This window comes from Dromiciops gliroides, chromosome 1 (genome assembly GCF_019393635.1).
Source record: "Dromiciops gliroides isolate mDroGli1 chromosome 1, mDroGli1.pri, whole genome shotgun sequence".
NCBI lineage: Eukaryota > Metazoa > Chordata > Mammalia > Microbiotheria > Microbiotheriidae > Dromiciops > Dromiciops gliroides.
Window position 1 is genome coordinate 642,098,265 of NC_057861.1, and position 27,785 is coordinate 642,126,049.

The window sequence follows — 27,785 nt, forward strand, 5'->3', positions numbered from 1 at the left end:
TCTTTTGAATTTTGAATTATAGAATCTGAGAAATCCCTGGAGAATTCCTGGTTCTATTCAGTGAACACATCTGCTGAAAGCAGGAGCATCTTGAAGATATTTTTGTCAATAGGGAATTCCTTTTTTAATTGGACTTCGTGTGGCACATAAATGTGCATCAATATACCTCTTACTCGATTGTGTCAGATGCTCCACACTTCCTATGCTTTCAGCTCCTTCCAGTCTCTGCTCACGCTAACAGGTCTAAATCCCCAAAGACAGACCACCACCACAGGACTATATTCAAACTCTTTCCTTTATTGCTTTTTGTGTAGATTTAGTCATCTTTCCAAATATCATAGAATTTAAGCTGGAAAGAGTCCTGCTCACTTGTTTGTCAGATGAGAAAACTGAAGTTCAGAGTGTTAAAGGGATTTACACAAATACTCAGAGGCGGTAAATAGGAGAACTTGATGAGCTGCCTTTTTTTCAAGAACAGGTATGAAGTAGGCGGTTATTTATAATACCATCAATTTAGCCACTTCTCAGTTTCCATGGATTACCTGTGCTCTGGGGCATTTGACAGAGAGGTATATTTAGGTAGATGTTCTCCTGACAACTTAAATCCCCAACAGTGGATTAAATAAAGAGCTGGATAATGTTGAGGAAGGGCAGACTTTCTGTGGTCAAACACATCTCTACAACTTAATGTACTTTATAGAGAGCTAGCTTTGTAAGTAGGTAGTCCCCTAACTCTAACTGGGGCAGCTAGGTGACACAGTGGATAGAAGTCAGGAAGACTCATCTTCCTGAGTTTAAATCTGACTTCAGACACTTACTAGCTGTGTGATCCTGGGAAACTTTCCTCATCTATAAAATGGGCTAGAGAAGGAAATGGCAAACTACTCCCATATCTTTGACAAGAAGACCCCAAATGGAGTCAAAAAGTTAGACACTACTGAAAAACGACTCGATAACAACCATACCTTGGCTACACCACGTATTACTCTGTTATTATATCCTTCAGGTCTTAAAGGTGATACTCTGATCATGAAGCTTTTAAAAATGCCTTCTTTATCAGCTAATACATTGTACCTCTGGATACCTGGAATTGAAGAGAATAGTAAGAGTAGAGACAAGAAAATTGGCAAGTTCATAATGTTGCTTAGCAATAACCCTGAGCTTTGTCATCAAATATTTATGATCACCTTGTATGTTCCAGGCACTATGCTTAAGTGTTGGATATAGAAAGAGGCAAAAACCCTATTCCTGCCCTCAATGAGCCCATGCTTTGAAGGAGGAGACGGCATGCTAATAATTGTGTGGTCAGTCATTCATTAAGTGTTTACTGTGTGCCAGGGCTACATTCACTACCAGGGAAACACTGAAAAAGACAAGTAGTCTCCGCTGTGGAGGGGTGTACACTCTAATGAAGGAGACGTGTAATTTTGTAAGAATATTTGAGATGTGCAGAGTACATAAATGAAATCTGAAAAGAAACTGCTATCAGCTGAGGGAGTGGGAAAGGCCTGGGCAAGTGAGATTTTAGCTGAATCTTGGAAGAAGCCAGGGAGATCGAGGCAGAGCGTTTTAGGGAAGGGGAAAGCCAGTTCAAGGGCAAAGAGATGGAAGGTTTTATTTTAAAGGAACTACGAGTGGGCCAGAATAGCTAGAACATAGAGTGCGTTGAATGGGGGCACAGTATAAGGAGGCTGGAAAGCTTTTGAAAACCTTTCAGTTCCATTTAGAAGCGATATAAGCTCCCAGAGATAATAGAGAACCACCAGAGCACCCTGAAAAAAGAGGGAAACCTGATGAGGCCTGTGGAGAGGAGAGAATGGTTTGGAGTGGGGAGACAACTTGAAGCAGGAAGATCAATTAGAAGGCTATTGGAGCAGTCCAGGTGAAAGCTGATGATGACCTGAGAATGCTGTGATTGCATGAGTGGAGGGAAGGGAGTGTGTGTGAGAAATGTCAAGATGGAAATGATAATACATGGCAATAGGCCATGTAGATCTAGAGAGAGTGAGGAATTGAGAATGACACTGATGTTTCTGGCTGGGAGGATGGTGTTGCCCCCGACAGCAAAAGGGAGATTCAAAAATGAGGGGAGAGGGGTCCATTGTGTTTTGGACTTGACTTTGAGATGTCCAGAAGGCAGTAGAAAAAGTGACTGGCTCCGCAAAGAGTAGGGTTGGATATACAAATCTGAAAGTCATCTGAACAGTGAGAATTGAAGAGATTACAAAGAGAGGGAGTCTGTAGTGAAAAGAGAAGAGAGCCCAGGAGAGAACCTTGGAAACACCTACAGTTCAAAGGCATGACATGTTTGAAGAACCAGAAAGAAAAAATAACTGAGAAGATATGGCCAGATAAGAGGAGAAGGAGGAAAAAACAGTGTCACAAAACCTAGAGGAGAGAGAGTATCCAGAAGAAGATAATTGTCAATCATTAAATGTTGCAGAGAGGTCATGGAGAATCAGGATTGAGAAAAGACCATTAGATTTGGGACTTAAGAGAGCTATGTTAACTTTAGAGAAATCAATTTCATTTGACATAAAATATATACAATGGAAATTGAAAATAATATTAAAGGGGGAAGTAAGGAGAGGGGAGAGGCCTCCTGCAGGAGGTGGGATTTGAGCCGAGTCTTGAAGGAAGCCAGTAAAGACTATAGGCAGAGGTGAGGAAGGAAGCTTTGGGGAGCATATGGTATAGGCAGTACACATGTATGGAGCTGGGAGATAACATCTCCTTTGTGAGAATTAGCAAGTAAGCCAGTGAGTACTGCCAGAAGACCAGTGGAAAGGAGTAAATATAGGATTGAAGAGGTTAGATGGAGTTTAAATACCAAACAAAGGGGTTTATATTTGATATTGGAGGCACTAGGGAGCCATTGGAGTTGATAGAGTAGGTCACTCATCTATCCTGACTTGTGCTTTAGGAAAATCATTTTGGCACCTGAGGGGAAGAATTGGCATAGATGGAGACTGGAGGCAGAGATTAGTTAGAAGGCTTTTGTAGTAGTCCAGGCAAAAAGCAATGAAGACTTGTACTAGGGTAGCTTCTATATAAGTAGAGAGAATATTAAAGATGTTATGAAGGTAAAAATGACAGGATTTGACAACAGATGGGATATGTGGGTTGAGTGCAATAGGCATGAGTGAACTATGCCACCTGGTCACTGTCTGACTTGTTCTAGGTTGCCAAACCATATTTGTATGAATGAATGAGCAATTAAAGTGTTTAAGTGCTTACTATGTACAAAATACTGTACTAAGAGATATCAATACAAATAAACCCATCAGTCCCTGTTCCCAAAAGGCTCATCTTCTGATATGGGGAAGACAACACATTTGGAAGGTTTCAGCAGCAAATCAGGTGAAAAGGCCTTGTGGTACTCCACAATTTGCTCAGTTGCAAAGCAGGTAGTAAGACTTCTTCTTAAATGTTATTTCCATTGATACCATCCTATCAATATTTTTATGCTGAACCATTTGATACTGCCTCAGACTTTAGTCTCTACAGGGGGGATGTTTCCCATGATGGTGACTGTGTTCACTGGGCTGGAAACATTGTTATTCCAAAGGCTTTTGAATTCAAAGTCCTGGGCAGTCTCCTTTAGGGTCTCAGGAGATGATGGGCAAGGTGGTTGTTTGACTAATCTGGTACGTGCTATCTCTTGTTTGACCCCCAACATGTCCCACTGCTTCAGTTAGGCTAGTTTGCCTCCACGGTGGGTGGCAGCAGGCAAGGGTTACTGCCCCTTCTAAGGAGGTACCTCCCTAATATGATGGCTGAAAGGGCTAGGCTAAGAGCAACTGGGGGGCCTGGGGAGTCCCTGCCACTCCCAGGACTCTGGTGCTTATTTGCCTGTTGGTGGCAGTTGGTTATTAGTTGTTGGTAGTGATTAAGGAAGGTGAACTCCTTTTCCACAAGAATTTCTGACCTAAATAATGACTGTGAGGGCTGGAAACAGGTCCGGTTATTTTCAAAGCTCCTGGGTTCAGGGAACTAGCAAAGACCGTATCCCATCTCCATTTCAGGGTACCCAGGTATATAAATATTTATGTAGTTACAGTAGTGTAATAGACCTAGATGGATCAAACTTTTGTCTTCAAAAGTTTCATCTGAAAGGTCCATCTTGACCCGATTTTGAAAAGAAAGGAGTTGCTTTGCTAGAATTCCCAGCAGCCTATGGGATATTGATTTTAAGCAAAGATGTGTAAAAGAGTGAACTAGTTTGAGCCAAAGGGCTGTACGGCTTTGGTTTTTGTGGGGTATGGGTGTGTTATGGCATAAGCTTTCCCTGTAGTTAGGACAAAAACTGAAACTTTATTATTCTGCCTTCCTCAAATGACAGCTCCCAAGCTCTTGTTTTCATTGATCCTTGGTGACTGGAGTAATGGCAAACCATTCACTGGTGGGTTAGGATCCAAACAATTGGAATCTAGCATCCAGCTTGCTTTAACACAGGCAGACTTGATCTTTTTTTCTTGAAGGACTTAAATCTCAAGGATTAAGATCCTTCTACTTAAAATAGTAAACAGTTTCCTGGTTAACAACAGCCTAAGTAAAGCTTTTTATTCAGTAGTTCACATCTTAGTACAGGTAAACAGGAAGAGCTCTGATTTTGCAATATGACTATGGGCATTAAGTGCTGGCTTCATAATCAAGAAAGCCCCTTCTAAATGTGCAAATAAGATGTGATTTAAAAGAGAAAAATAAAGATGTTTATGTCTCAGTTTTAGAAATTTGATTTTCTAAGAGACAATTATCTTGTTGGAAAAATGGAGCATTATATGGTTTTTCAGTCATTAAATTTTGCTTCTATGTACCTATAGAAATTTTAAACTTAATTTCAAATGAGAAAAGTGGGAGAGCTTGATATCATGAAAGTCCTAACCTGGACATTATTGTGTTTGATTCAGTTAAAGAACTGTATAATTTATCTTTTCCCTCATTTAATTGTGCTTAATTTTAACATTCCAATTAGAAACTGTAATTTTCAGTATAAGTAATTGTGTTATGTACTTCGGGGTTTTTTTTTGTTTGTTTGTTTCAAAGTAGATGTACTTATTACAATCTTTTTTTTTGTCTCCTAGATATCCAGAAGATGGTATTGTAGAAATAGCTCCCCAAAATATTCGACCACGAGCGAGAAAAACTCTGAAGTGGAATGAACTAAATGTAGGGGATATGGTGATGGTGAACTACAATGTAGACATTCCCGAAGAAAGAGGATTCTGGTACGATGCAGAAATTACCATGTTGAAGGAAATCTCAAGGACTAAAAAAGAAGTTCGTGCAAAAGTCATGCTAGGGTAAGAATTACTTTGCATTGTACCTACAGAATTAATCCAGGCATATATGTTTTAAGTACTGAACTCTCAAAATAGCACACTGGGATATTTTGACCAAATGTCATCTTATAATGCAATTGGAATTTCTTGTTCATGAGGGTAGTCAACAATCTTGTTCAAAATTTTAAAAACTTCATTCTTACAGATTTTCAGTGTTAAACTAATGTTTATACCTAAATTAAGAATCACATTTGTGTTAAGAATAATCCCTAAGCTTTTTTTTTTTTTTTTTTTGGCCAGAAATCAAATGAGTACTTAGTGCTTTGGTGTGGTAAAGGCATAGTGATTGCCAGTAGCATTGACATTTGACAGTTACCAGGGTTCTCTTTGATAATGTTCAGAGAGAATATCTGGTAGTTAATTTTGTGATAATAGAATAAAAAAGACCTCTATCCTTAGCTCTTCCCTCCCCACCCCCCACTCCCCCACCCCGAGCTTCCCAGGACTAAAATCCATTGTTTATTTCATAGGTTGCCTTAACCAAAAAAATTTATTGCTTAGTCCAGCCTACTGTTGTTGAGCTTCTCCATACTTGGCTAGGCTTGTTCTTAGACACATTCTGTTGCCAGGAAAATATTTTAAGTCTTTCTGGCATGATAGACTATGCCAGATCTGATGTTATATTGGCTGAGCCTACAAGAATCTTTCACTTCTGCAGAGACGGTGAAAGAATGGCAGAAAAGGAGGCATAGAAGGGCAAGAACTATATGGTTTTTTTGAGCATCTAAAAACATAAGTTTGACTGCTGGCACTCTGAATGTATAATGGTTTCCAGTGACTAATGAGTCATATTCAAGGAACTGAACTATATTAACATTGACACTTTCACTGTAACTGAAAGCATAACATATAGGACATTTGCAGCTAAATGGAAGAATGAGGTTCTCCTTTGGGCAACACATAATTAGGAAGTGGGGAGAGTTGGCTCTTTCCGCTTCCTAAAGGCAATAAAAAACATAATTTCATGAGATACATTTATCCTACCATAGTATTCATAGTGAGTATAAGTAAAAATAATACCATGAAGAAATGCAGTTTTGTCTGCATCTATTGCAGAGGATGAGCAGATAAATTCTGTAAAGAATTTGATAAGATTCTCTAAACTAAATTAACCTCTACAGAAGTAGTTTAGGTGAGCAGGGAAAAGAAATGTTTTTGGTAAATGTAGTTTAGGATAAAGAAATGAAAAAAGTTAAAGCCTTTTAGACTATGTAGAATCCCGACATCTATATATTATTAATAATTTTTTTTTTTTTGAGAAAAGAGCTGGAATTTTCTGGCCATGGCCATGATGGAATGTCACAAAAAGACCAAATTGACCATATCTTAACAAATAGGAAGAGAGGCAGCTATGGTAATGAAGAGTCAGGAAAACCTAGGTCATCTGTCTCTGATGTGTAAGACTCTGTAATCTTGAGGAAGTTATTTAACTTTCAGTACTCTAGGTAATTCCCTAGGACCATAAGTTACAAAGAACATGCCAACGTGTATTGGTAAAAAGTTTTTACACTCCTGACTCAGGAGTTCTCTTCATCTGTGAAATCACAGGCCCAGCCTCTATCCCTAATAAACAGGAAATTACTGATGTGGGAGTCATTTCTGAATCAGATGTCTTACATAGTCAGACCATTGATTTGTTTAAAAAAACACAAACCTATTTAAAAGATAAAAATGACAATGCATAACTTGAATTAAAACAGCACCAGTTTGACCTATTTAAATAAATTTCAAAAAATGGGAGATGAATATACAGATATTAGGATGGACTGTTAGCATTTCACAGCTTCTCATTATATTTAAGAAAAATAAGTGTACTGTTGTTATTTTATACTAATTGGTAATCATGGTTCTAGTTTGTCTATCACTGACACTGAAAATCTGTATGATTCATGTAGATGAGTCCCACTAATCTTTTGACCCTTTAAATTTTCACCAACACCTCCTGCTTTAATACCTATGGCTATAATTAACATATCTGATTTCATAGAACTAAGGTAACTTAAAGAATTACATTATTGACATTTTGGGACACGTTTTCTGTTCCTGTATTTTCAAATTCTATCCTGGCCTAGAGCTATGCTTATGTGGATGTAGCTGGTATTTTGCATGGATCATCTTTTCCAGAAACAACCAAAGTTACCTGCCTAAGCTTTATCATTTTTTCTTGTATGTTGGTCATGTAAGTGAACAACTTACAACTTAACCTTCCTTTTTGGCACTCCTTTTCCCTCTGTTGTCTTCGTGGAAAGCAACACATTCCTGAACAAACCCACCCTATTTCTTTTCTGTTACTTTTATTTTTCCTTTACTCTTCACTTGAACTACACCTGCCCTTTTTGGGGAAGTTTTTCCTTTTTACTCTCCATGTCCTCCACTTCTTTGTGTACATAAGTTAACATTTGATTGAGAGCATTGAAATACTAAATGGTTTCTGGCTTTTACCATTACGGGGAATGATCTTCAAACTGGAAAAGGTAGAATAAATATTTTAAATAAAGGATTGGAAGTGAAGGTAATTTTTTTCCTTCATTTTTAAAAGCCCAGCAGAAATTGAATCTAAAAGCAGCAAATGTTATTTCTGCATTGAGTTTCAGTGTAGTATACCTAAAATGCATTTGCCCATATACATTTGGTGGTTTTATAATCACAAGCTACCCCAAAAAAACTTTTTAAGGATTACATATCATGGCTGAAAGAAGCTTGGCTTACTGGATAGGAGCAGCCTTGGCATGAGGAAGACATGGGTTTCAGTTTTGACCTCTGACACCTTCTGACTATCTAACAGTATTGTCGGTCAGTCTATCAATAAATCAGTCATCAGTCAGCAAGCACTCATTAAGTGCTTGTTGGGTACCAGGCATTGGAGATTGAAATTGTCTCTGCTCTAGGGGGCCTGTATTTTGTTGAAAAAGTAGAGGTCATATCTGGTCCAGAGTACATGATGAGAACTGTGCTTCAAGGAAAATCAGTTTGGCAAGAGTGTTAAGCTTGATTAGAATGGTAAGAAACTTGAGGCAGAGATTTTAATTGGAAGACTTGTATAATAGTCCAGGCTAGAGGTGATGGCGGACTAAACTAAAGTGGCATCTGTGTGAATAGTAAAATAGAACAAATGCAAAGAACAATCAAAGATAATGCAAAGGTTACAAACCTAGAAACTAAAAGAATGGTGGTACCATCAACGGAAATAAAAAGGTTCAGTAAAAGGGATTTGGTGTGCAATAGTGTGAATTCTGTTTTGGATGAGCTAAGCCTCAGATATATACAGGAACATCCAGTTCAGAAAACCCAATAGGAAGTGTCGCAGGCCTGGAGCTCAAAAGTGGGACTGGATACATAGAGAACTGAAAACCATTTGTATAGGAATGGCATGTAATTCCCGCTAAGGTCACTAAGAAAGGAAATGGAAAAAAAGAAAAAGAGGTCTCAAGATACAGCCTTGGATTATAATGCGATTAGGTAGTGTTAAGGGCTAAAATTCTAGCTAAACTATCTAAAATATCTAATGAGTGGTCGCCAATAAATTATAAGCTTTAGCAAGAGTTAGACTTTTAAGCATTTATTAAGGAGAATAAGAATTTGGTAAAGAGAGAAAGGCTTACATTCAACTATTAAAGGGAGAGCACATTTCTAGCTCTGCTCTACACCAGAGTCTAAAGGAAAAGCTCCCCAGTCAGAGCACCAGGCTCCCCCCTTCTTCCTCCCACAAGCAAACGTCACTTCCTGACGCCAAAGAAAAGACTCCTGGTCTTGCCCTCAAAGACCTCTGCTTCATGGGTGGAACTCTTCTACAGTAAGTCTCCAGCAGATGGCGTCATTCCAGTCGTTACAGTAGTAGTGTGATATAACTAAACTAATAAAGCAGGCCAAGGAGCAATCAGATAAGGAGAAGTGAAGGAGAGCTCAGAAAAGACGGTCAGATTAGGCAATGAAGAGATCATCAGTAACTTTGGAGAGAGCAGTTTCAGTTGAGGGCTGAGGTCAGAACTAGATTAAAAAGGGTTGAGAAGTGAATGAGGAAGAGGAGGCAATGTATGTAGACAATTTTTTTTCTAGGATTTTGGTTAGAAAAGGGGAGAATTGTGACTTGAGAGATTGGCATGGTTTAGTAAAAGTTTTTTAAGGCTGGGAAGATGCATCTGTAGGAAGGCAATAGAGAAGGAACCGGTAGATTAAAGAGTGTAAATTATTTATAGCACCTTTTTTTTTTTTGGCTTTTTTGGGGGGCGAGGGGCAATAGGGGTTAAGTGACTTGCCCAGGGTCACACAGCTAGTAAGTATCAAGTGTCTGAGGCTGGATTTAAACTCAGGTCCTTCTGAATCCAGGGCTGGTGCTTTATCCACTGTGCCACCTAGCTGCCCCAAAGAGTGTAAATTATATGGAATGATGATGATAATAGCTAACAATTATACAGCATTTATTGTGTGCCCAAGACCATGCTAAGTGCTTTACAAATTTCATATCATTTGGTCCTCATGACAACCCTCGGAGGTAGGTGCTATTATCATCCCAATTTTACAAATAAGGAAATGGAGGCAGTTTAAGTGACTTGGCCAGAGTTACACAGCTAATCTCTGAGATGAGATTTGAACCTAGGTCTTCTTGATTCCAGGCCTAGCACTGTATCTACTGTACCACCCAAACACAAGTTGTTATCTTCATTTGTGGAAGGAGTTTGTGCTAGGGGCTCTTTTCCACCATGAGGGCCAACATTTGACACTGGTGAAATCGTAAGGCCAAACTGGGAGGAAAAAGAAGGGTATCTGAAGCACAATATTCATAGTGCTATAGAATCTTACTGCTATGTATAACGTTTCTATAGAGAAGTATGAGTTTCACACAACTGTCTTATAAATGAACCTTGACTGTATACTCCTACCTCATACCTTCTTGCACTTTTATTGGCTCATCCATAGACCTTCTACAGGGGCTGAGAAATTTTACTTTGTCTTTGTTAGCCAGTGAAACCTGGTTAGACTGGTTGGACCTTGCTTAATTGATTCCAGAGACCTAGTGTTTCACTGGTCCCTGACTGCTTGTGCATTGTAGCACAATTAGAGTTAAGTTTCTTGGGTCCTGCCCCTCGTTCCTCTTTAGGCTGTCAGTGGTCCGGATTGTTCCATTGGCTTGCCTTAGGGGTATCCTCTTAGTGCCATGTCAGCTCTCCTGTCAAAAAACTGTATGCAAGTTTAAGCCTGAATGACTTTGAGGCCTTTTATTGGAGTTTGCACCTCACTGCATGTCAGAGGCAACACACCTCTTCTAGAACAGTTCCCTCCCCTTTTTTGCTTCATTCTCTTTACTTACAACTTCATAACCAGTGTTATTTCACTGATGGAATCAGGTGGTCTTGGTGAAACTGTAAATAAACTTGGAATAATGTGATTCAATTGAATTCTTTACACAAGTAGAAAATCCTCTTTTGTTTTAATAATTGTTAGTTTAAAATGGTCCTAAAATGAATGTATTAGTCCACTGTCCTATTCTAGTAAGCATAATACAGTGGAGGTAAGTCTTTGATCTTAAAGGGTGTGATAGTTGTGATTATATTATATAGATTTTTAGATATAGGACATTAAGTTCAATATGAGCCTAAGAAGTGCCCTACTTTTTTAAAAAACTAAATCCTTTGCCAGCTTGTTTTCTGGTAGAAAGAGCACTAGATTAAAGTCAAAACAACTAGGTTGGAATCTCTTTATCTCTTATCTCTTAGTCAAGTTGTTTAATTGGGCTCGCCCTTGGTTTTTCCATCAGAAAAATTAAGAATTTAAACTAGATTGTTGGGGTTCTTTGGTTCTAGATGCTCTAATCTTTCTTTAAAAAGGTAAAACACAGGGGCGGCTAGGTGGCGCACAGTGGATAGAGCACCGGCCCTGAAGTCAGGAGTACCTGAGTTCAAATCTGGCCTCAGACACTTAACACTTACTAGCTGTGTGACCCTGGGCAAGTAACTTAACCCCAGTTGCCTCACTAAAAAAGAAAAAGAAAATGAAAAAAAAAAAAGGTAAGACACAGGGGGTTCTATTAATTGAGAGCTTTTGTTAGTTGGGCTCCAGTTAATTGAGGGTTAATAAGTTACCTTTGCCTTAGGGAATTTTGAGTAGGCATGCTTTTTGGTGTTTTTTTTTTTTAAAGGTGGTCCTGAAGCCATTTTGCAAGCTGAATAATCATGGAAAGACTTCATGTGTAGAAGGGCAAAATTGGTTTAAAAGGTTCAAAGCATTATAAACAAGCAGTGTGGTTTTAACATGTTAATAATTCTATATATTTCATAGGATACCATGATTTGGCGACTAGTCATAGGAAAAGGAAGTTAGCAATAGAACTTGGAAATATTTGAGATCTAACTAGAGTCTAAAGCCCTATCTCTATGTATACTACGTGAAGATAAGGGGGGGAAAACTTTCGTTTTATTCCAGCCTTGGATACCTCCAAATGATTGCGGCATTATGAAATATTAACTGTATCTCACCAGGTTCCATAGTGACTGCAAATAAAATATTACATAATTACCACATGAGGTGTTGATGCCTTACTCTTGGTACCTGTTGTGAAATTTCGTGAGATGGATTCATGCCCTTTTTTATTAGGATAAGAATCTTGTTGATTTGTTAATTATTGGAAAAGTCACTGTGTAAAATTAATGTTAAAAATCCTCTATAAACTTACTATTTCATTTTTTGAGAAGAAATTCATTCCTTCTTACAAGCTTATTTAAAACTTGGTTACTTTGCCTGAAATTTATCTTAATTTTGTATAATTATGAAATTAAATTTAGTGAGCTCATTGCCCCGTATGTTGAAAAATTGCACCAAGAAGTAGAATCTTAGGGCAAGAAATGAACTTCTCAAATTCCAGAGCATATAATACATCTTTTTCTGTTAGGCTCCTCCAGAATTGTTAATTAATGGCTAATGGTAGATTCCAATAATACTTTTAATATGGACTTCATGATTTACCTTACACCAGAAAAGGGTATGACCTGAAAACTTAGTGAATCATAGGGTAAGAATAAATAGTATCATAACAATATAACTAATGTTACAATATATAGTTATCCCTTCCACATGGAGGGGTTAGGGACATGGCACCCCTATGATCTGGAAAATCCACATAATTATTTTGGCCCTCCCTTCATACCGGAGGAGAGTCTGAATTATTATGGTATTAAAAGATAAAATATATTGGTATTATATAATACCATACATCTGTTTTGTGCATTTCTGAGTTTCTAGATCTTTTCTTCATCATCTGCTGGCCTTTGTGTGGCTTCTGCAAAACTCCCCCAAAAATTCTCATTTAGTTTCTTATGCTTCCCCTCAATGGGGAAAGTCACAATGTGGAAGGAATAAACTACTTGTTGCAATGTAACTAATATTTTTATTTTCCTTATGTAAAGAATATAAACACAGCTTGTCAAAGCTTGAAGACTAAATTGGGTCATAGTTGGGAAAAAAAGTTAAAGTAACTAGAATTTTAAAGATAGCAATGAAATTTTTCCCTATTTTTGAATTGACATTTTATCCCAGAACGCCACAGATCATCTTTTTAATTATTGTTATATCCTCTAATCAATAAAGTAGTACTGCTAACAAGAATATCTAAAAAGGTACATCAGTTTTTAAATTAACTGATGTTTTAACCTGTATTATGAATACCTCTATTTAGACAGGACTTTTTATCCATTTTTGAGATTTGTGAATGAAAGCTTTTGTAATTCTCCCCATTATACCCTTAACATTGGAAATGTGCTTATTTTGACATTTACTGTATTGAACAAGAGATGTTCCCTTTCCATATATCAATTTGCTTCTTTTATTGAAAAGTCACTCATAAGTAGGTTGTAATGATTGGAGTGACACCACCTGCTGGAGAGTTACTGTAGGAAAGCTACCCCATGAGGAAAAGGGGTCTGAGGGCAAACCATGTGGTCAAGTTCCTTGGCGTCAGGAAGTGATGTTTGCTCGTGGGTACTGTCTATCAAAGCTACCTGCCAATCAACTCGAGGAGCCTCCCATTTCTGGGAGGAGAACACGAAGTAGGGAGCAGATGCTGGCAGAGGGCTGACTTCCTCTTTGGGTTCAAGACATCGACTTGGTGGCAGGACTTCAGGTGGGAGGTTAGGAAGGCTAGGATTTCCATGCTATAAGAAATCTGTTCTCAATCTTTCTCTCTCTTTACTGTCTTATATCTTTTAATAAACTCTTAAAAGCCTAAACTCTTTGTGAATTTATCAGTAATTTTAGCCAGTTTCCCCCCAAAACTGGGGGGGGGAGATTAGAACCCACATTTAGATTTTTAAACAACACAAGATTTTATTGGTTTCAATCCTTGGTCTTGCATCCTCAGCATCAAATTGTCTCAGATTTCACTGAATTTCTCTAGAAATGTCATAGAAGATTTTTTTTTTCCATTCTTTCTGGTAATGATGCTGTACCAGGAAAAACAACACTTCTCCCCAAGTTATTTGAATCCACTTTGTAATACTGGCACAATCTTGGAATGATACTTCTCACTGGGCCTTAGTTTCTTGCTCTGTAAAATAGAAGGTTGGTCTAATGGACCTAGATGACCCCTTCCACTTTAAAATTCTTTTATAGCTAACTTACATCAACACTGATAGATTATCCTCTAAAAAACAAGGAAGCCATTACCTGTATTATTGTTAACTGTCATCCTCTTGTTTTTCCTGTGGTTCCTTGTGGTTGTAATTATTTATGAAGTCCATTTGGCAGAAGCATAGTACCTTTGAGACACTGCAGAATCCTAGTTTCATGGAAATATAGCCAGAAGAGAACTTGTAATTAAATCCCTTCATAAGGAAACTGAGGTAGGCTTTAAAAAGGTTAGGTAACCTGTTCCAAATCACACAAATAATGATTAGCAGGTGGAACTGAAAGCAATTCCTTTAGCTCCAGAGTATTCTTTCTATGCCGTTAAATTACACCATTTCATCTAACAGAAGTACTTATGGTCCAAGAACATATTCTTGTTGCCCATTGAGCCTGCTTCTCTCTATACCTATTATATTTTAATTTAAAATTTTTTATCAATACCTTTTGTTTTTGTAATATCTTCATGTACAAATCTCTCCTCCCTTATTCAGAAAACCATCCTGTGTAACAAATAATTTTCTTGAAGAAAAGAAAAAAGCAATTCTGCATACCCACCCAATATATCAACCTAGTCTGATATTAAATATAATATTCCTTACCTTCCACAAGAAGGGAGTGATATTAAGTCTCACTTCTAAAGGCTGCTCTCTGAATCCAAACCTACACATTAAAATTTTGCAGAGATCCCTCAGCTTTGTTCCTATTTTTCTTGTCACAATAAAAGACCCTCTCTTCCTTGCCCATGATTTCAGTGTATTTCATGAACCTAACATCATTCAGTTAACATTACGTGGCAGGTATGGTATTTAATCTCATTTTTCTGTTGGAGTTAGGTGACAAAGAACTGGTTTAATGACAACTTCGATGTGGACAATGTAATTTTCATTTTCCAATGTTTCTTAACAAAACTCTTTTAACCCACCCACCCCTTTTTTTTGAACCAGACAAGCAGTTTATCTATTATTTCTTTACCTTCCATCCTATGTTGGAAATGCTACAAAAACTCTTCAAGGAAGAAGAGAAGAAACTGGGTAGTTAATCTACAAACTAAAGAATCAGTCCTTAGTTTCTCATTGATTGTATTAAACCTTGTTCTTAGGGATAGGTCATTCTGAATTATAGCAATACTGTATTATGGCTTGCCTCTGTGGCCTTAAACAAGTTAAATTGATTTGTTCCTTTGGAATGTTAAGACAATGCAAGAGGACTGACTTTTAGTGTTATTTCAAATGCTAATCAGGTAAGAGTAAAAGGGGGAGCTACTTAGTTAAAACATGTAGCCTTGGGGAAGTGTGTACTTGTTATAGAATTAGTGTATTTAGCAGAGTCAGATGAAAAGATGTAGCTTACAGATCCTGTGCACCTGCGTGTCCCTTTATTGGCTACTTGTTAGATGATGATGATAGGCAAGTTACTTATCTTCCCATTACCTCCTCAGGTTACTTATCTATAAAATGAACCTCAAGGAGTAATGTCCTTACCAGCTCTGACATTCATTTGAATATATGTAGATCTTTGCTTCCAACCTGTTTAATATTTTCATGGATTTTTCTTTTTTCCGTTCAGCAGATAATCGTATCCCTTTTTTTTAAAACTTTTTTTATTTAAACCAACTTCTCTTCCCCTTGGGTTGGATAAAAAAGTCTCGCTGTCTCGCTGTCTCGCTGTCTCGCTGTCTCGCTGTCTCGCTGTCTCGCTGTCTCGCTGTCTCGCTGTCTCGCTGTCTCGCTGTCTCGCTGTCTCGCTGTCTCGCTGTCTCGCTGTCTCGCTGTCTCGCTGTCTCGCTGTCTCGCTGTCTCGCTGTCTCGCTGTCTCGCTGTCTCGCTGTCTCGCTGTCTCGCTGTCTCGCTGTCTCGCTGTCTCGCTGTCTCGCTGTCTCGCTGTCTCGCTGTCTCGCTGTCTCGCTGTCTCGCTGTCTCGCTGTCTCGCTGTCTCGCTGTCTCGCTGTCTCGCTGTCTCGCTGTCTCGCTGTCTCGCTGTCTCGCTGTCTCGCTGTCTCGCTGTCTCGCTGTCTCGCTGTCTCGCTGTCTCGCTGTCTCGCTGTCTCGCTGTCTCGCTGTCTCGCTGTCTCGCTGTCTCGCTGTCTCGCTGTCTCGCTGTCTCGCTGTCTCGCTGTCTCGCTGTCTCGCTGTCTCGCTGTCTCGCTGTCTCGCTGTCTCGCTGTCTCGCTGTCTCGCTGTCTCGCTGTCTCGCTGTCTCGCTGTCTCGCTGTCTCGCTCTGTGAAGTTACATCACATAGAACTTCCAGGCTTCTAACATCCATTTTTAAAAATTTGGAAATGCTTTGGTTTATTCTATTGACACCTCCATGTTTTTATCATATCTTTTATCACTCCTTTTTTTAATTGATTCATGAATGACTATTGTGTCATTGGCTTTTTGCCAGGAGAATTAGGACAACTGTTTCTTTTCTTTTTTTTTTTTCCGAGAGAAGATTGTTAGAACCTTTATATTCTTTACTGAAACATTTTATGTTGATACTGGTCACTTCTCAACAAGCACCCTTCCCTGCTCCCATCATAGCTTTCAATAATATATTATTATGCAATATGAACTCAGAGTGGTTACAACTGACACTTTGTGCTACTTTCAGCTTCTGAAGTTTGCTGTTTGTCAACAGAAAGGGAGGATGTGTTTTGAAATGAATAATCTGGAACCAAAATTGTCCATTGTATTTGGCTTATGTGTTGACTTTTTAGCATGGTTTTAATTTACATTGGTGGGGTTGTTTTTTTCCAGTTTGGTAGTATTTTTTTTCCAATTACATGTAAAGATTATTTTCAACATTCATTTTTGTAAGATTTTGAGTTCCAAATTTCTCTCCTCCCCCCTCCCCAAGATGGCAAGCAATAGATAATTATGTGTACAATCACGTTATATGTATTTCTGCATTAGTCATGTTGTAAAAGAAGAGTCAGAACAGAGGGGAAAAACCATAAGAAAAAATAACAATAAATAAAGTGAAAATAGTAAACTTAAATCTGCATTCAGACTCCATAGTTCTTTTTCTGGTTATGGAGAGCATTTTCCATCATAAGTCTTTTGGAATTGCCTTGGATCATTGTATTGCTGAGAAGAGCTAAATTTATCTTAGTTGATCATAGCAGTGTTGCTGTTACTGTGTACAACGTTCTCCTGATGCTTCACTCAGCATCAGTTCATTTAAGTCTTTCCAGGTTTTTCTGAAATCTGTCTGCTCATCATTTCTTACAGCACAGTAGTATTCCATCATATTAGTATACCATAACTTGTTCAGCCATTCCCCAGTTCATGCACATCCCTTCAATTTCCAATTCTTTGCCACCACGTAAAGAGCTGCTATAAATATTTTTGTACATGTGGGTCCTTTTCTCTTTTTTATGATATCTTTGGGATACAGACCCAGTACTGGTATGGCTGGGTCAAAAGATATTGCTGGGTCAAAGGGTAAGTTTTATAGCCCTTTGGGCATAGTATAGTGGAACAACTGTTAATGAGTATCTGCAATTGATATACCTTCTACTCTAAAATAAAATGATTTCAGACATCTTAGTGAACATTTCAGTCTTGTTTTTACAAATTCCACCTACTGCCTTCATCTCTGTACTCTACCATTTTTATCAGTTTGTCGCCAGTAAATAATTTTTCAAAACATATTTGAAAGGAAATTGCTTTTGCTCTTGAAAATATTAATAAAACTTCATTAGGTTTCTTCCTAATGCAGTTTGATTAAACCTATCATTTTTCCCAGTAGGGCATATACCAAAATAACTAGCTACTGTCACACCAAAATTTCATAATACAGTAAAATAATTTTCCCCCAAAGGAATTACTTAGAATCATTAATACATAATCATAAAAGTTAGCATAGTCTTCCAAAAATGTAGCTTGAAATTGTTATTAATTCTCACTTTGGGATCTTCTCTGTAAATGCATGTTTCACTTTTAGTAGAGAGTAGAAACAAATTGTGGGTATGTAAATGTCAGTTCAAACCCGTTTCTTCTAATTGCATTGTTAATAATATTATAGTATGTATTGAGGAGATTTTCTAAAATTCCTCTTCCTGTACCCTTTGAAAGACACAACTAACAATTTAAAAGCTTAAGAGCTGTGTAATATTTAATTGTTTTTAATCTTGAGCTTAATAACATTTTACAAAAATGATCAACCAAATATAAAACCAGGGTCAAAATTACTCATTCTTAGACCATTTTTGACAAGACAGATCCAAAAGATTAACATTCACATAAGCAATCAATAAGCACTTATAGTAGTTGGCACAGAGTAGATTTACCTAAGTGCTAAAGAGATACAAATACAAAAGAATGACAGTTCCTACTATATCTTAATTCTGTGGCCACTTCATGACCTATTTGAAAATTTACCACCTTTAGCTGTGTTTTTGTTCCTTTATTTTGTGTGTATTTTTATCATCATTGTATGGTTCTGCTGATTTCTATCTGTATCATCTCATAAATCTTCTGATTTATATTCATTTTTATTCCATAAGCCATTTAATTATTGTACTGTAATTCAGACTTTCACCAATTTCTGGACGTATAAGTTGTATTCCATTTGTTACAAATAGAGCAGCTATGAATATTTTTGTACAGATAGTTTCTTTTTTCCTTTTTATGATGTCTTTAGGATAGAGTCTTCGCAATGGAATCGCTGGGTCAAAAGATATGATCAGGTTTGTGATTATTATTACGTATTGCTATATTGCTATCAAACATTTGTCAGTGTGACGTCTTACCAACAATACATTAAAATTCCTTTTTCTTTGCAGCCCTAACATTGGGATCTACGAGTTGACATTTTTGCCATTCAAGTGGACATAAAGTTGTCCTTTATTTACATTTCTCTTGTTAAAGACTTAGTGTCATTTCATGTAGTTTTAAGATATTTTCTTCATAAATTCTCTGTTCATATGCTTTGACAATTGCATATAAATAAATTCTGTATAGATTATATATTCTGTATGGGTTCTGGACTAAAGATCTCTTTACAGATTAATTTTTTTAATATTAGGGTGTGGTAAAAATTATTTGTGGTAAAGGTTAATATTCCTGTTTTTAGCTAACTCATTTGGGAGGGGTCACACCTGGCCCACCCTGAGGTTAGGAAGGCAGCTTTTTGAAGGACCTCCCCTTTTGGGGGAGGGGAGATTGAACACTCCCGGAAGGGAGGCAGGCTGCTTCCAGAACTTGAGGGTTTTTTTGGAACCCAACCTTTCGGCTGGGGCCCTTGTGGTGGTGGTGCTCAGCGAGTGTTTGTGCTCTGTCTCCAGGCGACTGTTGTCTCTGGTCAGCAACTATAACCAGGTTCAGTGAGTTACTTATGGAAAACCCTAAATTCCTTTGAACTAGCTAAATTGGAAAGGGTCTGGGTTAAGTTTAGAGTAAGAATATCTGTATTTCTATTTTCCTATTTCCTTATCTTTGATTTTTATTAGTTTCACCTTTGTTTAATTCCCAAGTAATAAAATCTCATCCTTTTGTGAACTAAAGCTTAGAGGCTCATTTCTTATTGGCCTGGGAGAAATGTTTAAAAAGGGCAGTTAAGAGGGGAGGGTTAAACCTGAAAGGTCTCTCATATTTCTGGGACCTCAATATTAAGGCATCACCCAAATAACACTCCATATAGCAAATTTTGGCCCTCACAAAGGACACTTCGGCACTCTAAGTAGAATCTAACAGCATCAACTTTTTCAGGTTCCATATATCACAGATTCATATTGAATTTATATTCCATTAAAATCTTCAGGGCTTTTTTATGTGAATCCCTAAACAGACTTCTACATCTTGTTGCTAGGTGTTGCAGTGGATAAAGCACATGCCCTGGATTCAGGAGGACCTGAGTTCAAATCTGGCTGCAGACAGGACACTTGTTAGCTGTGTGACCCTGGGCAAGTTACTTAACCCTCATTGCCCCAAAGGGGGGGCGGAGATTCTGGCAGGGGGAGTTTAATGAGTATGAAAATATCAGCAGTGGCCCAGGTTATCAGTGCAGCCCATGTAGAATATAGCACAGCTGCTTGATACTTATGTTCACACTCACTGTCTCCTGGCCATGCTTGTCTATATATCAAGAGTATGAACATAAGGACAGCCCCTGAATCCTGGTAGTGGCCAATGATGGCCTCATGCTCAGACAGGGGATCACCTGGTCATCACTGAGCAGAACATAATAGTATTTGTGAGCCAGGCAGATGCTATCCAAGACGGTAAAGCTAGTGAAGTTAGAAATTGACTAACTGGTCACTAAACTTAGCTATGATGGGAACAAGAGAATCTTACCATCACTATTGGTTTTGCCTTTTGTGCCCTCCAACAGCAGCAGAGTTGGAGTTGAATACTGTGAATCTACTAGATGCTGTGGATACTCATGTTCCTTTGCCCACTCAGGATCTAGAGAAGCCCTTCCTTCTGCCTGTGGAGTCTGTCTCAGGATGTGGCATGGTAGTGACAAGGACTTAGAAAAGAGGAGATAAATGTCAATTCCTGGGCCATAGAAACAAGATGTACATTATGGCCACAGACATTGAAATATTTCACTAGAACTTGAATTGGAGATAACCTAGGTACGTTAATTCGAGGACTCTAGAGGAAAGACATTTGCTGGGGCATGAAGATGGTCAAACTGGCCTCCATTCATCTCCATCAAAAGGTGGCAGCTTTACATCCTCAGCAAGAAAGATGGTAGCTATGATGAACCATTTGTGTCATGTTCTATTCCAGTCCTGTTCTCTCATTTGAGATGTGGCCTGTCAAGTTATTCTGTCCCCATTGAAGAAAACAACCATGCCTAGGAAAGAGTTGAAGATAAATTGAATCTTACTATAGCTGATGATCTTGGAGAAAGGTCAGCATCATTGATATTGGCCTGGTCAGTAATATCAGCTATAACTAAAGAAGACAAAGACATTAAGAAGAGCTGAGCTCAACCGTGACCTTCTTTTCTTCTTTAGTACCTCACTGGTTTGGGTTTAGAAAGTAAAAACCCAGAAGCTTTTTCTGTCATCTACAGCTTAGTTATATCCTGGTGACATATCGTGGGACTAAGGAACTTGCAAATTATATGGGTAAATCAAGTGGTGTTTGAAAGGGGTGGGGTGGGGGAACCAGAATAACGTCAGAAACTTTGTCAGATATGTGGAAATCATATCTACGTAATTCACTTTTCAATGACCCTTGTTGTCTAGTAACCTTGTAGGAAAAGAAAATTAGATCAGTTTGAAATACGTTCTTAACAAAGACATCCTTATTTTGTGAATGCTGCTTTATCTTCAGATGACCATCTCTTAATGATTTATTCTAGAATTTTGCTAAGAATCAATGTCAAGCTCACTGATTTTTAGTTTGTAGACAACATTTTCTTCCCTTTTCAGAAAACTAGGAAGCATTTATCTTTTTCCATTCTCAGTTGAGTTGGTGTCTCAGCAATCACATCAGTTCTTTCAGTAATCCAGAATGTAGCTCATCTGGGTCTAGTGACTTGAATTTATTAAGGGCATGTTGTTTTCTTATTTACCTTAATAATTAGTTCCCAATTTGCATTCTGACCATTCTAGTCCCCTGAATCATTCTCCTTGGCAGAGAAGATTTAAAAAAAAAAAAAGAATTGAGCCAAGTCTGCCTTCTCTATGTATTGTCATTGTCCCAAGCGGTAGTCCTGTTTTATTTTTTACCCTCGTCCATCCATCCATCCATCCATCCATCCATTCATCTATCTGTCTAACCCATACAACTGGCCAGCTGCCCTGTCACTGTCTCCCTTTCCCCACCAGGATAGCATCCTTTAAACAGAAACCATGCCTACCTTCTTGACTTAATCCATTAGTTGTTAGAGTTCTGCATAGTTCCTTAATGGTGAGTGAATGAATGAAACACAACTTCCCCACTATGTCTGCCTGGTCCCACACTATGTTTCTCATCTGTTTGACATCAGACATTTTGCCATTTCTCTTTGCCCCTTCCCCTCCTTTAACTCTTGCTCTAGAAATAGTAATCAAATCAATGTAGTCATTGCTTTTGGAAAGGATGTGACAAGCAACTAAGCAACTGCCCTTTGTTCAATTTACCTTTCTTGTGGTTTCCCCAAATCATCACTGCTTTCCTTGGCCACTACTCCTTTGCATTCCCTATTAGAATATAAGCTTCTGGAGAGCAGGAACTGTCCAACTCTTGTGTTTTTCTCCCAGGTGCCTACTACAAGTTAGTGTTTAGTAAGTGTAAGTAATTACATTGATTCAAAATAGATTTTAAATTTCTATCTTCATCTTTGCTCCTTTGCCTCATCTCATCCCAAGCCCTTATACTCCTGATACTTTTTTATATGACCATGCAGTGCTTCATTCTTCTGTTCTGACCTTACTTCCAATTTAAAAACATCATTTAAAAATCTAAGTTGCTTGAGACTTCTCAGTGCATCCACATTGGTTTCATTAAACACATCCTGCTTTTTCCTTTCGGTCAGAATTATTTCTCTTTTCAGATTTTCGTTATTGAAAGTTTCCTATTACTTCTAGGCTGACTTCCCTCTTAGGAATTTTAGTCCACAGGAGCCTATTTATCTTTTCTCTGAAACCTTTGAAATTGGTTATCCCCAAATATAAGATACTTGTCAGACTGTACTCAGCTTTCCTCTCCTCTGCACAAATTTTAGGAGTGGTTATTTCTCCCAAGGGCTCCTATAATTTATGTTTAATCAGCTTCTCCTCTTTGGAAGAGTAAATCTAAAGTAGAATTTCCCTGTCCTGAGAGACAGCAGTGATGTAATGGGTAACAGTCTGGATTTGAAGTCAGAAAGATTCAGACATTTGCTAGCTTTTTGATTTAATCTTTCTCAAGCCTATTTTCCTTATTTATAAAATATGAATAATAGCACATAACTCACAAGGTTCAAGTGAGGATCAAATGAGATAATGTATGTGAAGTCCTCTGCAAACTTTAAATTGCTGTATTAATGTTAGCTATGATCATTATTAGTTTTTCCATCTTTTTTATGGCAAGTTAAAAAATTATTAGCAGCTCTACTTTAGACAGGCAGCTAGGTAGCACAGTGGATAGAGCACTGGCCTTGAAATCAGGAAGATGAGTCTTCCTGAGTTCAAATTCAGCCTCAACCATTTACTAAATATGTGACCCTCAGCAAGTCATTTAATCCTGTTTGCCTCAGTTACTTACCTGGAAAATGAGCTGGAGAAGGAAATGGCAAACCACTCCAGTATGAAAAATAAGAAGCCCCAAATGTGTCACAAAGAGTCAGACAATTGAAATGACTGAAGAACTGTTTTCAACAGAACTCTAAAAGATCTTTTAAAAATTGAAGTTTTATAAAGAACTTGAGGGTCCTACATTGAAATTTCAATATGAAAGGTGAACTTAAGTTAGGTTTGCCAAAAATTATGATTGAAACTATGGTTCAGGAGAAAGGAATAAGAAATGCCAAATAATTGTGGTATATAAAGAATCCTTACACTGATATTCTGAATGCCTCCAGAAAATCATCAAGCACTGAGCATAGTCGATACCATATAACATTCACCCCCAAAATGTATTTAATTGTAATAAAATACTTAAGAGATCTCATTACTAATGTGCTAGTGATTTCTGAATTGGCAGTCAGAACATGATCAAAGATCAAAATTAATATAAAACTTAATTAAGAATGGAAAAAATGTGAACATGGAATTAAAAGAACTTCAGCCTGACCTAATTAAATAAGTTCTTGATTTTTAAAAATAGGATTTGGAGGAAGAACAGACATTGACAATTATAATAATTTCGTGCAAAAGTTTAATTGAAGTAAATCAATGACTTTAGAGGAATGGAGAAGAGCCTAAAAATTGCCTAAATTAGCAAGTTCTTTATCTTCTTGTCAAGAAAAGGGATCTGGCAACCCAAAACACATGGTTAGGATTTATTTTGTTATTTGTAAAGTCTTAGAAGTTTGATGGAATATTATGAGCAATATCACCTCATAAAACAACAAGAAGCACCTAGAGAAAAAACCATTTTAAAGAAAGTTTGGCAAGAGACCCACCTAGTAAGTGTCATCCCTTGGACATTTAAAGATGCTACTGAAAGACAGATGGAAAATGGAAAAAATCTGCAAAGGTTTTATATCAAAACATTTCACCATCATGGGCAGTGAACATTTGGACTCTAACATCATAATCCTGAACATGCTTCTTGAGGAATTGGAAATAGCATTGAAGGAAACAAAGATTGGAAAAGGAGCTATATGAGACATATTCATCCACAGAAGAGTTCCATTGAAGAGACAACATAATGGTGAAGGCCTTAAGGTCAGTTTTCAGGTTGCCTAAAGGAGGGAACAATACCAGTGACGTAGGAAAATATCACATCCAAAAAAAAGTAACCAAGAAAGTATCAGTAACTATCAATTCATGTACCTACTTTTCCATATATATATATAAAGTTTTGAAACTAATACATATTTATATTTTATTAGACTTGTATTTTATGAAACTTAGTATGTATATGCATATACATATGTACACACACACACACACACATTGAGACTGTCTTTAACGGTATTAGAAGGGAACAGGCAGCTTTCATAAACAATAATTCACAGACCTCATCTTCACTATTATACAATTCACTGAAAGGTGTAAAAAACAATAAATTTATCCCTGTGCTTACTGCTTATTACTTTTTTTTTTGAATAGCATTAGATTTGGTAAAGCAAAATGCACTCTAAGAGGTGTCTTTCAAAGGTAAATTTGCTCAATGATCTGATTATTAATAACATAAAACAAGGAGACATGCTTGCTAAAAATGTTTGCTACTTTCAATACAAGTAAAAGAATAGATGGTGAAATTCTTCTGTAGCACCTGTTTGCAAATGACATCTTGCTGATTATATCGAACTCTAAAACATTGCAGAATCTCCTAAATTAGATCCGATTTGTGTTTTTGTTTTTGTTTTTGTTTTTGATCAGGCCTATAATTTTAGCAGTGAAAGACGGCTCTCATTGAGGAGCTTTCACTACTAATATAGATTTGGGGTTTTTTTTCTGCCACTTTAAGTTTTAGAGACTTGTCTGGGGGAGACAATGCATCAAATACACACTTGGAGCAACCACAACATTTCTGAGTACAGCCCAAACCAGATTAGAATATAATTGGGAAATGGTTTTTAAAAATAGATAAATAAAAATATAGAAGAACATAGATACTATGAATACACCATTTTCTAAGTCAGTGTGCTGCCTACAGGGTTCCTTATGTACAGTGTAGTGACACCCCTACCCCCTTTTCTATTTGTTTGACTGTCTAGGAGGCTGAGAAATTAAGTGACTTGGCATGGGTCAGACAGCCACTGGGTATCAACTCTCAGACTTGAGCCCCTGTCTTTTTGTCTCCAAGACCAGTTCTATCCATCATGCCAGTCTGCCTCTCACAGATTGAGATCCATAATTATTCAAAAGAACTTGGCCTAATTGTCTACACGGGGGAAAATCAAGTGGGTGAAGAATGTCTATTCAGATTCATATAGTTATCAGTTACAGTTATCAGGTGTATAGTTCCAACCTACTGAATTTGTGTGAGTGTATGACTTAAGACACTGAAAATAGGCAACAAATTAGACCCAGAATTGAACCAGAGGAGCACTGGTATCTGAAAATTACAAAGTTATTTTAATGACTCCTAACCTTCCCTACCCCTGTTCCTCTACACATAGTAAGTTTCTAAAGTTGTAAAGATCGGGCTAATGTAGAGGGCTGTGTGTTCTGTTGGTTTTCTAACATCAAGAAAAAGAGAAAAACTTAACCATGCTTTCATGAACTCTGCAGCAAAAATTTGGAAGGACATAGATAGGCATGGATGGGTTGCTATCTGCATCACTGGTGAGAATACCCTCATTGACAAGATCATAGATCCATTGGAATGTTAGAGTAATTTACCTGTTACTCTGGCCAAGCTTTCTCTCATTAAAGGACTTTGGTATGATCCGTCATTTGATCTATGTCTTGCTCCTTATGAATAACTTTTATCCCTTGTCGTCATACCATGTCTCAGTGATTTTTGTGAATTCAAATTTGCCTCCTTTCATAGTATCTCATGTTCAATTTGCTTCTAAGACTTTATGCATTTGTGAATAGAAATGTGAAGCCATAGACTTTATTTCTGGCTCTTATTTATAACAAGAGCTACTTTTTGCTTTGTAGCTATTCTGTCTCTTCTATTCTGTGGATATCGGATATGAAGTTTTCTTCACCTTCTTTGGCTTGACAGATTTACAAGACATCAAGCTTTTACTATCCTTGATTAGATGTTCTCCACTCATACCCAAGTACCTTTATCATGTGCTTGCTAAATACTCAGCACTATTCTAGACATTTAGGAGAGAGAAAAAAAAGGTGTAAGGCAACCAGTTAAGTGCTTACTGACAAATCAGGTAGTGTTTTAATTTTTTAAGAGACTTTTAAAAGATCACTTATTTAGCATTTTAAATGATTTTTTGGTATGTTAAAAACTGCACTATTTCAAAAGTATTTACAGAAGACGTTCTCATTTTTCTAAAAGTTTATGGATAAAAATTGCCTCTAAAACCATTAATAATTCTTATAGTTAATGTGTATTCAAATAAAAATAGAAAAGGTAACCATTCAAGAAGTGTCCCGTAATAAACATTTTGTCAGTGTAATAGAATGTTATAGAATTTTATAACCAGATGTATTCACTTGAAAATAAATTGACTTTCCTACTTTTTAGGAGTAGGATATGAAGACTTTATTCTTATGTTTAGAGCCACAGGAAATCTAGACAAAGATTTAGCCCAGTAGCAATTAAAACACTTTTCTAAAGAGTATTTAATCTGACCATTTTAGACATAATTTAAAAGAAATTTTGGTAGTGAATCGTTGGCCAAAAATTGTAAGAGGGAAAGAAAGTAAGACGGTACAGTAGTGAACACAAGGTAAGCAATTTGTCTGATATAAATAGTATTTCTGCCTTGTTTAATGAGTTAGAATGACTAAAGAATTTGTCATCATCTGTCCATCCTTGGTGATAAGCCTTCTCTGTATACTTAACCAAACTGGGCCTCAGATTCAGTCTCTTGCCAGGGCCATGCTCAAACCTTTCCAGTTTGGTAAAGCCTACTAGATCTTACTCCTTTGTTTGAAGGCTTACCCCTGCTGGAAAACAGAGAAAGGCAAAAGAAGAAGGTTTAAGAAAGAATTAGGCATTATTGCACCTTGAGCATAGGGTGCTTTAAGGAGAAAGAACCCAAGGAAAAGGAGGGTACAATGAAAGATGAGTTAATCAACAAGCAATTATCAAGTTCCTACTAAGGATCAGGCACTCACTGTTCTAGGCCCTGGATACAAATAGTGGCAGTGGTGGTGGTGGTATTCACTTGTTTCAGTCATGTCCAATTCTTTGTGACCCCCATTTGGAAGACAGGAAGGATGCTGGTGACTTTGACAGAAATTGGGAAACTTGCAAAGTTTGGGGAGGAAAGATAATGAGGTTAGATTTGCACATGTTAAGAAATGGGTTAGATAGCCAGTTTGAAATGTTCCTTAGACAGTTGGAGAAACAGCTGAAGGTCAGGGGAGAGGCTGGGGCTGACTATCTGTGAGCCATCTATGTAGAGATAATTGTTAAAACCCATGGAATCTGATGAAGGATGACCAGGGAAGTGATTCCACCAGGGGAAAGAATAGAAAACTTAATCTTTGTGATAGTATTACCACATTCTTACTTTTAGAAAGAATGATTAAAACATTGATTTTTGTGAAGAACAATCTTGTTAACACAAGTTCAAAGAACTGAGAAGATTGGACAAGTTAAATTTTTATATTCCTT

At 37.5% G+C, this 27,785-nt stretch overlaps 1 protein-coding gene across 2 annotated transcripts in view; it reads left to right on the forward strand.

Moving 5' to 3' along the window:
- Positions 1-27,785, forward strand: part of UHRF2 (ubiquitin like with PHD and ring finger domains 2) — a 156,120-nt gene that overhangs the window by 72,672 nt on the left and 55,663 nt on the right. For both annotated transcript variants that reach the window (XM_043979256.1, XM_043979257.1), the window contains exon 4: positions 5,085-5,303. In XM_043979256.1, the coding sequence (XP_043835191.1) occupies positions 5,085-5,303 (219 nt within the window). The remainder of the gene's footprint in view (positions 1-5,084; positions 5,304-27,785) is intronic.